Source organism: Pectinophora gossypiella, chromosome 17 (assembly GCF_024362695.1).
Source record: "Pectinophora gossypiella chromosome 17, ilPecGoss1.1, whole genome shotgun sequence".
In the NCBI taxonomy this organism is placed as follows: Eukaryota; Metazoa; Arthropoda; class Insecta; order Lepidoptera; family Gelechiidae; genus Pectinophora; species Pectinophora gossypiella.
This window is the reverse complement of record NC_065420.1, coordinates 10,542,792-10,557,642: the sequence shown is the minus strand read 5'-3', so window position 1 is coordinate 10,557,642 and position 14,851 is coordinate 10,542,792. Positions and strand designations below refer to the sequence as shown.

General features: G+C 38.7%; 1 protein-coding gene and 1 long non-coding RNA gene across 2 annotated transcripts; both read left to right on the top strand.

The window, feature by feature from the left end:
• The first annotated feature begins 5,455 nt into the window (after positions 1–5,455).
• On the top strand, positions 5,456–7,422 carry LOC126374239 (uncharacterized). The gene is made up of 3 exons (XM_050020749.1): positions 5,456–5,570; positions 6,374–6,413; positions 6,931–7,422. The coding sequence occupies exon 3, from the start codon at positions 6,964–6,966 to the stop codon at positions 7,414–7,416; it is 453 nt and encodes a 150-aa protein (XP_049876706.1). The 5' UTR covers positions 5,456–5,570; positions 6,374–6,413; positions 6,931–6,963; the 3' UTR covers positions 7,417–7,422.
• A 2,906-nt stretch (positions 7,423–10,328) lies between these two features.
• On the top strand, positions 10,329–13,145 carry LOC126374245 (uncharacterized). Its single transcript, XR_007567414.1, has 2 exons — positions 10,329–10,465; positions 12,072–13,145. It is a non-coding gene; the product is annotated as an uncharacterized LOC126374245 (long non-coding RNA).
• Positions 13,146–14,851: the final 1,706 nt, after the last annotated feature.

The window sequence follows — 14,851 nt, the reverse complement described above, 5'->3', positions numbered from 1 at the left end:
TTTTTGGAAATCGCATTCTAATAAAGAGAAAATTACATCGAAAAAAAATCCTGCGAGCTCTTGTCAAATTTCACCAGGTCTTCCTCCGGGTAAGAATTTCGCATGAACAGGAGGAGATCCCGGTAGGTTTGTGAATTTTCTTAAGCAAAGGTAACTGCTATAAAAACAAAAATCGCATTCTGATATTATTCTCTTCTATAAAACCTCGTATTCAGTTATTTTAATTCTGGGTAAGTATTCAGAGGACAGGAGTCCTAGTACGGCTTTGAAATAAGACTACTCTGGGCGCCATCCCACTTGCGTCAGATAGAGTACTGCGGGGTGGAAGGCAAGAGGGAAACCACTGCCCTATTTTCCCCTAAAAAAGTAGCATGGAGAGTTAGGAGAATGCTACACCGACAAGAGCGTGGCTCTTAAATTGGTGATGATGAAGAATTCAGATTTTTTTACTTGAATTGAAACTAAATTTAAACCTTCTATCTTCCCTTCTGTGATGTTTTTAATAAATTCGTCATGTCTTATTAAGTGTCCTATCATTTTACCTCAATAACTCTCAATATTTGTCTCCTTTCTTTTACTCTTACTAGCACTTCTTTATTAGTAACCCTTTCAGTCCAACTTATTCTTTCCATCCTCCTCCAACAACATATATTTCAAAGGCGAGTCTCTCTCTCTCTCTGTCTTTCAGTACCAGTGTTCAAGTTTCACCTCCACTACATACAAACGACCTCCGCGGTCCAGTGGTTGAGTATTCGGCTCACGATCCGGAGGTCCTGGCTTCGATTCCCGGTGGGGACATATCACAAAAATTACTTGGTGGTCCCTAGTTTGATTAGGACATTACAGGCTGATAACCTGATTGTCCGAAAGTAAGATGAGCAGTGCTTCGGAAGGCACGGTAAACCGTTGATCCCGTTTATTACTTACTTGTTGTAAGTAAGTAGTCGTTACATGAGCATCAGGTGCCTTTGGCGGCTCAATAGTAATCCTGACACCAGAGTTGATGAGGTTGGTACTCCACCTCACAACCCACACGACAGAAGACTATATACAATACCTATATATTATGATTTCCATATTATACATAAACAACAGCAAACCCGGTCATACCTAATATGTGCCAATTGTGTCCCCTTATCACCCAACTGAATGTTTGCCTGTACTCATGGTATAACAACACATCCATTCTCAAATTTCTGAGAACTACTGGAATAACGCGTATATTTACAGATCTTACCAATAATAAGGATAATTTTCATGTTATTTAAACTATTATGTATATTATATACCTACTTAACTAACCTACTTAACTACTACTTCTATGCTGTTCTGGGAGCAAATAAAAAACATAGAACGCGTTCAGCTGCTTGTCTTCCCGGGTATGTCGTAAAAACTGACAGAGAGATTGTGTGCTCTAACATGATGGACTAATGTTATGGGCGATAAGCTGATCCCTTATCACCATAAGGTTCATCATATCCAGCTTACGACATCGTATCAACAGTGGCTGCAAGTTGTCTTTGATTACTTGTGGCTCTGCCCACCCCATTGGGGTATACTGGCATGAGTTTATGTATGTATGTATGTACCTACTTAACTAATAATTAATTATACGAGTATATAGGTGTTTTTTTTAATAGACCGCGACACTGCTCACCTCCTATCTCGTTTAGAATTGGTAGATGTCCGGCTTTAACTGGACATGTTTGGCGTTTTGCTGTCGTATCCGGCCAAATATGTACATGTTAGGCTTGTCCTTTTTGTTAGATTTGCGATACCTACGACGACGGGCCGGGCATAGACCCGAGAGGGCACAGGCGAGCGGGGAGCGATCTGCATGTGACTACACTTACTTTTCTTCATCAGCCCAGCTGTAAAACAATGTCTGGCGTTTAGGGCAAATTGTCCGGCCTTATCCGTCCTTTATATTTTAAATCTGGCAACCCAAATCACGTTAGTCTATCAGCTCGGTGATCTTGCGATGGATGTACCAACCCCAAATGAGATATAGTCGTGAGCTTATTTATGTTATGTTATGTTGTTATACCTTTTGCATTGACGAACCGTGGTAGCCCAGTTTGACTCTGACTGTGAGGTGTCATGTGCGAATCCCCGATTTTTTGGGTTCGTTTTCATCATCGGATCATAAACAATTATCACGCGCTCAGCGGTGAAGGAAAACATCGTGAGAAAACCCAAGCCGATGTCAAACATACCCGAAAAGTGCTAACCTAACCTGTATTAGGATGGTTTTCCCTTCGCAGGATAGAATATTAGGCAGACAGAAGCTTCTGTAAAAAAAATCGGATCTGTCATATGTCAAACAGACCTGTCACGCTATATAAATAGAAATCAGTAGTGTCTCCGTGGTCGACGATTTCCCTCATTCAGCGCTTATCGACCCTCTAGGGTCGATTAATTCTTTCAAATATTTTTCCTCTCAGACGACGCTATTGAGCCGAGGTTCGCGCCCAACTGGGCAGCCCCAGGCTGTTGTCTTAAACATTGTACCGGGTGAGAGCCTTCAGCTCTCCCCATTTGTCCGGCCAAGTAGTTAATGCCATCTGCGGCAAATCTACAATAAGTTACATAAAAAAAAAACGCTCCACTCGCTTAACGTTAACGTGCTGAAAAACGTTCAAAAGTTGACAAACTTGTTTAGTCTTAAATCAACGAGCAACCTGCGTATATTTTATAAGTAATAATAAATAATTTAAAGCAGTCAATGACCAACCGCAATCTTGTATCAAAACTGGCTTGTATATATAACGTTTATAATTAACAGGAATCTTCCAAAACCAAATTAAAAATAAGTATAGACAAACCCATGCAGGGTGTTAGTGATATCGTAACGAATACCGAGGGGGATGATTCAGACTATAATTTTATTCTGAGTTGATATCAAGTGGATTTTCTGTCGGCTTACCTACTAATAAACACCGGGTAAAAGCCCTCAGCACTCCCCATTTGTCCGGTCAAGTAGTTAATGCCATATGCGGTATATATCAACTATAAAAAAGCTCATTGGTATCGAGGCGGCGTCCCAACGAAATCGAAGCATGGGGGCTCGCCGCAATTTTGTGATTTCGTTACGTTTCGATCTGCAACGCCTCGAATACGCGCGTGCGACTGTCGAGTGAACGACGCGCCTAAAAGTTCTAAAAGCTCGATACACTAAGCAACAACAAAACAGGACCAACACAAAACATTCGCGGTTGTTAAACCAAAACGCAAATTATTTGGAATGACTGCCAATAAAACATATTCTAATCAACCTAATAGTCACTTAAATAATTAGATACAGTCTACGGAATATTCTACTGCTCAGTTTTGCTATTTCGCAGTTGATGCAAAAACAGATCTTGAATGAAAATTAGGTTCCTACTTTCATACAATATAATAAAGTCACGTTCGCCTTTTGCGGCAAATCTACATTAAGTCACGTCGAAAATAAAGCGACGCTCATATGACTGTCGGGGTGAACAGAGCCGCAATTCGTCTATAAAACAATATCCAACCACTAAGTCTTCTAACTTCTGATTACACGTGGCTCTGCTTACCCCATTAGCGATTGTGAACGTGATTTTATGTTACGTACCTACCCTTATATTACTAGGTTCAGTAAAATAGTAAGTATATTAATGAGAGAGCACAGTTCAGCAAAAAAATATATTAATAAGTACAGATTAACTTTTGCCACAACTTCAACACGTGGAACTGATGATGTAACTAGACACTGAACTAGTATTTTCGCCCCAATTCCTGCAGACACCTCCTAATTTTATTTTAAGTTATACCCGTCATTTTCTTATCCGCCTGAAAGGAAGGGAACGAATGATTTACATTTGTTAATTTTAAAATGAATGAGTATTAGAATGAATAACCCGAGGGAATAAAATAGGCATCTCGCTTATATGCCCGTTTGACGCGTGCTGTCGTCATCTTAATTCTGACAGGTTATTGGCCAATTTAAAATTTTGGAAAGGATTTTAAATTTCTGCCAAAAATTTACGTGTGTTCCATAAATTTTATGCCTGTCGATTACTCGTCCCTTTTCGGTGAATTAAAAAAATACAGGTATACTTAACTTAAAATAAAATTAGATTACTGGAATCGACACCCATATCTAAATGAAATAATAACTAATTGCGAACAGCAAAATGTTCCGGTGACGTGAGTTAACTATTCATCTAATAAAATTGACTAAAAAGACCTCTTGAACTATGACACGATAAGTGATATGAGCGTGATAAACTAGAGCAAATTATAATTAAAATACGTATAAGCCAGCGGACTTATGCCTGCCTGTTTTCCGGCCATGTCACATTAAAAAAGTAGTTTAGGCAGAGACCAAAGAGTTCCACTTACTACAATCTTCACAGACAACTTTTGCTTCTTCCACTCTCATCAAAGACTTCATGCACTCATTTAATAAATAATTTAAATTTAAAAATACTAGACAAAATGCAAATTTGATTTGGACCTTTTTTTTGTTGTTGTTGTTGGATATTAACCTCACAACCAACACCAGGGAAGACTGTCAAAGAGAACTTTTTTTTTGACGTGACTTATTGTAGATTTGCCGCAGATGGCATTAACTACTTGGCCGGACAAATGGGGAGCGCTGAAGGCTCTCACCCGGTACAACGTTCAAGACAACAGGCCTGCGGGTGCCCAGTTGGGCGCGAACCTCGGCTCAGGGCGTCGTCTGAGAGGAAAAATATTTAAAAGAACTAATCGACCCTAGTGGATCGATAGCGATAAGCGCTGAATGAGGGAGATGATTTGGACCAAAGACAATTGATATCAAGAAAGAAAGAAATGGCAATAGGTATACATGACGTCACATGTTCCTAATGAGATACAAGTTACAATCAGCTACATACAAACGTCGTTTTGCTAAAACGGGACAGAGCATTTCCCCTCCACTGACTTTTATCTATTATTAATATCTCCGGCGTTAGATGAGATATTGAAAAATGGATTTTATAATAATATTTAGCCTGTTCATGTAAGTAGATAGATGAGAAGAAAAATAACAGTTACCTAACTACCCTATTCTCACTGACGACGACGCCCTCCTCAGCTGGGCCTTCAGCGCTTCTCATTTGTCCGGCCAAGTAGTAAATTTCAGCTAAGGCAACTCCACAATTCGCACAAAGCGCTTCGCATCGTCCTTCATTATGCGCACTGAGGAGTGGAATTCTCTGCCGAATTCTGCATTTCCGAATGCATATAACCAGGGTGCTTTCAACGCCAAAGTGAACAGATTGATGATGCCTTCGGGCAAGCCAGGGGCCAATAGCAAACCCATCAAAGTTCAAAAAAAGAATATACCACGACAAAAAAAAAGCTTAACCAAACTTAATGCCGCCGACTATACTCGGATGCTCATCTCAAAAACACAATGTTTAGGTATAGGTAGTATTTTGTAAATAGTTTGTAAACATGCGCATGAGGTCACTCGATTAATGGATTGATAACGAATAGTATATAAACGATATATTCCACATCTGAGACATATTCCTCCGAAGTTTCTTGCTGAAAACACGATCAAAATGGCATTCAAAGTAAGTTCATCATTTTTGAATTCTTATCTTCTCTAGCATGTCGTAAAAACCGACAGATAGTTAGACTGTGTGGTTTCTAACGTGATGGACCATTATTATAATTGTGAGCGATGGTCTAATCAAAAGCCACCATACAGTTACATCCATAATATCATGTCCATCATCATGTTATCATTGTGTTTCGTATCAAGATTGTCTGCCTACCCCATTGGGGATTACTGGCATGATTTTATGTATGTAGGTATATTCTAAAATCCTAATTAATTTAATATCCGTGCGTTTGGTAGCCTCCTTGGTGTCCGTGTCCATGTCGAGCATTTTAGCTCTAAATATACATATTCATATTATATTCTTTATTTTGTTACAATTAGGTACCAGCTTTTTTCACCTTTCAGTCTGACACGGCAATGTTTTAAAAAAATAAGACAATTTCTTAAAAAATGTTTAAGTTTTCATAAGTCTTTCGCCGCTTGGTGGTACTCCATACCCCCACCGAAAGCTATTTATTTTCATGTTTTATGGAAGTCCTTTTTAGTGTATACATATGAATACTTTACAGTAATGTTTATTTTTTCAAAGAGAAAATTGAATCGCAAATAAAATTACTCAGACGGGACTTGAACCCGCAGCTCTTGTCAAGCCGGGACGAGCGTGTTAACCATTACACCACCGGGTCCTTCTCCTAAATTCTTTCGATCTTATGTATCTGACGGCTGTCTTTTTTTTAATTTATTTTTTTCTGTGTGAGTTTGTCTAAACACGGGTGAATAAGAACAAAAATCATGTTTATTTTTTTGTTTTAGATCGCTTGTTTGGTCTTGGCACTGTCTGTGGCTTGTCACGGTAAGTCAAAGTAACATTAACTCTTTCCTAATATTTTTTTTTGCTTTTTTAGTTACTAAAATTCAAAATTACTTACAAATTTTCCGCGTTGCTGCAGATTTTTTTTGACGTGACTTATTGTAGATTTGCCTCAGATGGCATTAACTACTTGGCCGGACAAATGGGGAGCGCTGAAGGCTCTCATCCGGTACAACGTTTAAGACAACAGGCCTGAGGGTGCCCAGTTGGGGTTGCTGCAGACGCGCGACATAATTTGTACGGCAAAATGCAACGGCTAATTTGAAAGCGCTTCGAATTATTCCGTTCTACTGTCGTAGAAACCGATAAGGTTTGTCTGGTAGCCTTTTATTACAACCACCAATACACGCCAATTCACGCCAACGCACACTAAAAAAGTCCTGTCGTGGCTCTACGCACCGCTATAGGAATTTAAGTCTCCGGACCATTGAAAATCTATTGCCAAAGTTTACTTCTTTTATTTCGCAAAAAAAAATAACAAACTATAATTATCTTACAGCCTATCCTTACGGCTACGGCGGCGGAAGCCAAGATGGATTTGGAGGAGGCCATGGAAGCCATGGTAGCCAAGGAGATTTTGGCGGCGGACACGGTCATGGAAGCGATAGCGGATTCGGCGGGGGTCACGGAAGCCAAGGCGGATTCGGCGGGGGTCACGGAAGCCAAGGCGGATTCGGCGGGGGTCACGGAAGCCAAGGCGGTTTTGGCGGTGGCCATGGAAGCCAAGGCGGATTCGGTAACCAAGGCAGTCAAGGCGGATTTGGCGGTGGACATGGTCATGGAAGCGACAGCGGATTCGGCGGGGGTCACGGAAGCCAAGGTGGTTATGGTGGCGGTCACGGAAGCCAAGGCGGTTTTGGCCAGGACAGCGGCTTCGGCGGCGGCCACGGACATGGACACGGACACCAAGGAGGCTACCAAACGCACGGATATTAAATTAATTAGGATTTTAGAATATTTTAAGTCAAATAAACATTATTTGTAAAAAGTTTTCCTGTCATTTATCCACCATCCATCACGACCATCTAAAACTATCTTTTTTTTACATGACTTTTGTGGATTTGCCGCAAACGGCATTAACTACTTGGCCGAACAAATGAGGAGCATTGAGGGCTCCCGCCTGAAATTGAATCTAAAATCCTTAGGTTTAAAGCCTTAGGTTTGCTCTCATGATATGCCCAGAGTAGGTATGTGCCTGACCTGTCATAGTAACACCTTATTTACCTTGATAAGTAAATAAAGCTGTCCACATTGTCTTCGTAGGCGATTTAACTTGACAGGATAATTATGTTTGGCACGCTAATGCAAAAAGTTAAATTACCTATGATATTAATTATAATGTACTTAAAGTCTAGAAACTATTGCAGAGTATTTACGATCATCTATAAAAAACAACTACTTCTTCTGATGTGGGGATATTTAGAGCGCTAATGTGTGTCACTATTTCAGAGGAGAGACCGGACATGTATTGGGCTAAAATAAAAATTCGTGTTAACATCAAAAACCTAGATCGATCAGTCTGTGAACTATTTAAATCATAATAAATATATAAACATATACCTAAGTGCAATAATATTGTTAAAATATAGTACGTATGATAAATATAAATTGCATCACTGAGTAATAATTAAGTATGTTGTCCTCTCTACCAGTTGCAGTGCCCTTACCGAGTCCATGTTGATACTATAATACTTACTTCTGTATTTTTATAACACCACAATTTGTACAAACACATGGTCGCAATAAAACATTTATATTCTATTCTATTATATTTCGTCGTAGTATGGTATTTAAAAAAAACTGATGAGGTCAGGGGGGCTAAAATGGCTAAGAAAGCAATATTGCTATTTGACATTTGTTTGCATTGCGCACTTACTTTTATATGCGCAAATGTCAAATTGCAATATTGCTTACTTATATGAATTGCTTCCATGTGGCCATTTTAACGCCTCAGTGAAATCTAATAGATGAACCCCGACTGACGCACACACCCAATTAATTTACTTACGCCATGTAATTAATTAGAAGAAATTAATTACAATTACAACAATGTAGATTATACTTTTTATATTTTCCGTGGGAGGATCCTACAGCTAAACCCATGTACACACCCCGGACACTTCATACAAACAACCTCGTTTTACACAGATACTACACATTGACATTATCAACACGCGCAACTGTGTGACGTTTGATTTTGTTGTTGTTTTTTTTGTTTTGGTTTTCCCCGGAGGGTAAGGCAAAGGGAACTATGCCCATACAGCGATGTCTGACGTATTTTTTTTCTTGATGATTAATGAAATGATGAAAGGTGATGATGATGAAACCTAAGCCCCCACCCTCGGAGTAGACTCCTACTCCGAACCCCAAACGAATTAACTCAAAAGTCCGCATAAACTTTTGAGTTATGAAGCGGCTTCCTGGCACGAAGCGAAAATAGGCAGATACACTTTGTTTATTGAATACTCCAATATAATAACACTCGCGAATGTCTTCCGACTAACTTAATGCGATCATTAACCACAAAACACCACTTCGTATTAATTATTTCGATTATTCAATGAAGAAAGCAACTGTCCCGTTCCCGTCTCCCGCCAAAAAGCCGTGACGTTTGAGGGCTGACAATTACAATACTTAACTTAGATAGATAGTACTACTTGGGTGAATATCAAAATGTGCCAAGTTGGTGGCGGACTTTCATATTATTTTTTCGTGAAAAATAGGGTTCCGACATGAAAAAGGATAGTTCTAGCTACGAGGTAACTTGTTGTTGTTGGTGTCTTTTTGTCTTGTTGTTTGTTGTTGTGTTTGTGTAATATGAAAATTCGCCACCAAACTTGACATTTTGATATTTACCCACTTACGAGAGATGCTTTTATAACAATCAGTTAATATATATTTATTTATTTACCACACAAATCACAAACATGAAATTTTGAACAATTAAGGTTCACAATATAAATAAATAGGGTACTTGACTTAAAAAATCACTGAACTTATAAATTGCATTCAAATTACATAGCATAGGTTAAATTTTATTGCAAATTATAAGCATGTTTTGATGAACAATCACCATGGAAAATAAGTATTTAAAAAAGTAGGCGTTGCGCAAGCAAGCCAGCGCGGGCAATAGGCTAGTTTTTTACTAAACGTCAAAACACGAAATTACTATGACTTTTGTATGAAAAAGCACGCTGTGACGTCATAGAAAAACAAGATAAAATATCCGACTTTTAATTGTCTTGTTTTTCTATTCTATTCTTAGGGAAACTCACAAGGAGAATATTTACCTAAAACGAAAAAAAAATCTGACTCGGACGGAATTTAAACCCGCAACCCTTGTCGTTTGTTGTTGTTGAGTGTTGTTGCCCGGTGGTGTAACGGTTAACACGCTCGTCCCGGTTTGACAAGAGCTGCGAGTTCAAAATTCAAGTACCGTCCGAGTCAGAACTTTTTCGATTTAAATTTCTTCTTTGTGTAATCGTGTTTGCCTGCAAATAAAGACATTAATTTAATAATATATATATGAAGTTAAGCAACTTTCGCAAAGGCCGGTCATAGGATGGGTGACCACAAAAAGAAAGTATTCATCTCGAGCTCCTCCGTGCTTCGGAAGACACGTTAAGCCGTTGGTCCCGGCTGCATTAGCAGTCGTTAATAACCATCAATCCGCACTGGGCCCGCGTGATGGTTTAAGGCCCGATCTCCCTATCCATCCATAGGGAAGGCCCGTGCGCCCCAGCAGTGGGGACGTTAATGGGCTGATGATGATATTTTTAATTTAATTTCAAAGTTATCTAGTGGATACATTGGTTTAATGCAATTCAATCCGATAATAGCAGACTGCCCTGTTACGTAGGAAGTGTCATTATAGGATAATGATTTTCCTGTTAATGATTTCAATCATTATTTCCATCACGCTTGTCTTATGAGAGTATAAAGGATGGGAGGTCCTGTGGTGGCGCGAGTCAAAGTGAATCACTCAACCTGGTTCCACAGCACACGAGCTTGTAAGAAAAATGGCTAAATTAGCGGTAAGAATTAAATAATGATGTTATTTCTGGCTACTTTTTAAACATGGTCACAATGCATTACTTATTAAAATCATGCCTGGTTCTCTCTCGGAGTATAAAGCCAAAAGTCATCAATAAGTCAACCCTCAGCCACTCTTGGTATTCGTCCTAAGGTGCAATGTGGAGAATATTGGATATTATGATTAATGGCATTAAATTTAAGACAACAGGCCTGAGGGTGCCCAGTTGGGCGCAAACCTTGGCTCAGGGCGTCGTCGGAGAAGATTATATTGACCCTAGTGGGCCGTGGGCCGTAACGCATAGCCTAGCTTGGCGTAGCGTGGTGTGGACCTAGTGGGTGGGTACATAGTGGGTAGCGATAAAAGCTTAATGAGGTTAATCGTCGACCATGCCGGCAGGGCCGGGGTTCTGAAGTAAGTACGTACGTAACTAGGTATATGCATGTACTTATGTAGGTACATAAAATAGAACAACAACAATTATAGGTACTTATATTTTCCTGTAATTGACAAACAACAAAAGAATTGGATGTTTCGCCATTTTCCTCTCGAGAAAAGTTGCAGTGCCGTTTTCCTGGAATAAAAAGATGAAAGAGGAAAAGAAAAGAAAAATATTCGGCAAATAAAATACATGTTGACACATTGTTTAGTGATGGTACTTAACAATTTAATTGTAAATAATACCGAAACGGTTACACCTCAGCAAAAGCCACAGCCTAGCTGCAGCTAGATTACGGCGCTGATTTGCAGCTGCAGCCGATTTAAAACGAAAAAAAATGTATTTTTTGTTTAAAAACTCTATTAAATCCGAAGCTATTTGGAATGGAAGTGTTCGATCTCCATTATTCTAGTTTATAGAGAAAGGGCTCATCACTAATTTCAGAGCCACGCTCTTGTCGGTGTAGCATTTTCCATTCTTGTCTATCAAAGGCCAATTTCTTCACTTCCAGAGAAAGGTCTACTTATTTTTTTTATTTGTTATGGAACCTGAATGTGGACGTGTGAACGCAATGTTTTGTTATAAAATGTAATGATTGATGTGTTTGTCTACACTGTACACCATCATACCTAAATCGATATCCACATTCTAATGTGATTTTCTTCATTAAAACCTTGATTTCTTTCAATATGTTTTACATAGTTTGAGACAACCTTGTCTGTTGCGATTTGTTAGCAAAAAATATACCATGTGATATTTCAAAGAGGCGCTTACTTGGGATTCACCAAGTTTTCACTTAAAGTGTCAATATTGGAATATCAACAATGCAGCTACGGATCTCCTTATTCAGATAAGGATAAAGAAGAGAATCATCATCCAAAATCCAAGTAATCATCCAATAATGAAAAATAACTATTTTTAACTATTTTTCATTATTGGATGATTCTAGTTTCTACACTCTGCCCTAGCTCTGATCTTGACAAAACGTTTCGAAAGGGTATAGCCGTGAAAAATAACTATTTTTCATTATTGGATGATTCTAGTTTCTACACTCTGCCCTAGCTCTGATCTTGACAAGACATTTCGAAAGGGTATAGCCGTTGATTCTTTTTTATATTTCTGTATAAAATATCCTTTTCTTACTCTGTTCCTGCTTCTCTAATTCCAGATCATCCTAGTTCTTTGCCTGCTGGTTGCCATGGCGACGGCTGGTGACGACACGAAGGAGACCACGACAACTGTCGCTCCCCTCAACAACGACACATCCCCGGACGCCCCCGACGCTCCTTCCAATGACAACTCTTCAACCAAGCCCAGTGCTGACCGGAGAAGATGAGGACATCCGATTGGTCGACCGCTTTGAACACTATTAGACCTACAGCATGTTTGAAATTATCTACATCCTTACCTAACCTGAAGATTTGACAGGTCCGGTTTTTACACAAGCGACTGCCTGTCTGATCTTTCAACCCGCGAAGGAAAAGCCAGCTCAATATAGTCAAAAAAACAGCGGTCAAAGACTTAAAGACCATTTACTTATTTATAACTTCACAGAGTAGACTTTTCTTAAATATTCGAAGGTTCTGATATACACAAACAATTTCGTAGAAAGAAACCAATTTTACTCAAATGAGGAACTGATGAATCAGCAAAGACTCCTTCCGCAAAGCATTTTTATAAACGAGCGATCGACGAATTAGCAAAGACTTCGAGCGAAATGTAACGGTAATACCTTGATGTTAAGGTTACAAAGGGTCCAGAAAGTGTAACCTACAATGCAACTAGGTAGCCAAAATCACTGAACCTACTACGGAAATAATGTGTCGTGGGTTTATCACAACCAAAGGGTTTTCGTATGATCGTGAATCATATAAATATTTAAAGGAACGTGATGGACGTCAGGGTGCAGGAATGGAAAGTTAGTCAGACAACAGAATAAGAAATGGCAAGAAATGACTCGATGATGTAAAGACTTGAGTCATTTCGGTTTAGCCAATATTGTTTGTGTATTTATTTCATTGTGTTAAGTGCCATAAAAATACGAAGTAGAATTGATTTCTTTAATCATAATAAATTTAATAATATTTTATATATTTTTACCCTCTAACTGCCACGTAATTCCAATTTATCCAACTGCGAAAAAGAGGGTAGTGCGTAAACTAAGATGGTAAAGCGGGTAGTTTTATAAGCGGTCGACGAAATGTTTCGAATGTATTAATAAATGCTTAGCCATTTTAGCAAATATTGTGACTTTCATTCTGTTTTTTCTTCGTCTAAACGATTTATTTTCTTTCTTTCACACTCTTCTTCTTCTTCTACTTCTTATCGTGTGGGTTGTGAGGTGAATTACCAACCTCATTAACCCTGGTGTCAGGGTTATTATTGAGCCGCCAAAGGCCCCTGACATGGCTCATGTAACGATTACTCACTTACGTTAGTAAGTAGTAACCAGGACCAACGGCTTAACGTGCCTTCCGAAGCACGGATCATCTTACTTTCGGACAATCAGGTGATCAGCCTGTAATGTCCTAGCCAAACTAGGGATTACTAAGTGATTGTTGTGATATGTCCCTACCGGGATTCGAACCTGGGACCACCAGATCGGATGAAATATTATCTTTTAAAATTTGGAACTAGCAGATCAAATTCTATAAAATCACCAATTTTCAAGACTCGCGGAAAACTTTCCAGGTAGAACTGCCGTTTGAATCAGACTAGTATAAAATTATTAGGTATAAAATATTAACATTATGTTTTCGTTTTATAGAACAATATCCTTAGTAATTTTCCTTAGATTTCCTTCAAAACAATTTTATGAATAGACTTTTTTCCATAGAAAATTAAGTTATTTGACCAAGTCTTCAAATATTCAAACAATTTAAAACAAAGACTACTTATACAAACACAAAATTAATTGTCACCTATAGACTAACCAAATACTATTAAAAAGATATTGTTTTTTAAATTTTGGATGTTTACACAGACAGCTGGCGGTAAGTAATGAAAACTTGTTATTGTAATTCATCGCCAACGCTGTTACCATTGGCAACAAAATAGGTTTGGAAGTAAGTAAACGCATCAATCCGCACTGGGCCCGCGTGATGGTTTAAGGCCCGATCTCCCTATCCATCCATAGGGAAGGCCCGTGCCCCAGCAGTGGGGACGTTAATGGGCTAATGATGATGATGAGTAAATGCATATTTGCAAGACGTTCATGCTTCACCTTAAATCGTGGTTCACGCCGCGACTTTTGCTGAGTGAGGCCCTTTTATTTCAGGACGTCCACCACCACCTTATGACCATTTCGACGAACATCCTTTTGGAGTGTGATACCTAAAGGCGATAAACAAAACTGCAATGATCTTCAGTGCGACTGTTCATCAAATTCAAATTCAAATTCAAAAATATCTTTATTCAGTAGGTAACGTAGTTACACTTTGAATCGTCAATTTTTACATAACGAACGTCTCATCCGCCTAAAACTACTGCAGCTTCTCACAACCTGTATAGCCGGGGAAAAGAAGCTGCAAGAAAAACCTCGGCACAGGGCCCTAGACGTTCTTTAAAAAAATAAAAATAAACATAAAATATTGATATACAATTGATTAATTTAGCTGCCTAATATCAGTTCTCAGACAGTTAATCCCATGCATTCATATCTTCTAAATAATCACTAACTTTATAATAACCTTTTTTGTAAAGTTTTTGTTTAACTAGTGTCTTAAAGCAGTTGAAAGGCAAATTCTGAATGTCAATGGGAATCTTATTGTAAAAACGTATACATTGCCCCTTAAAAGATTTAGTAATCTTATGTAATCGACTGACTTGTAAAGCAAGTTTATTTTTATTCCGGGTATTAACAATGTGCCGATCGCTATTTTTTGCAAATAATCCTATATGTTTCACGTTACAGCGAAGAAATAAATCATCGTACACTCTGCTTCGACG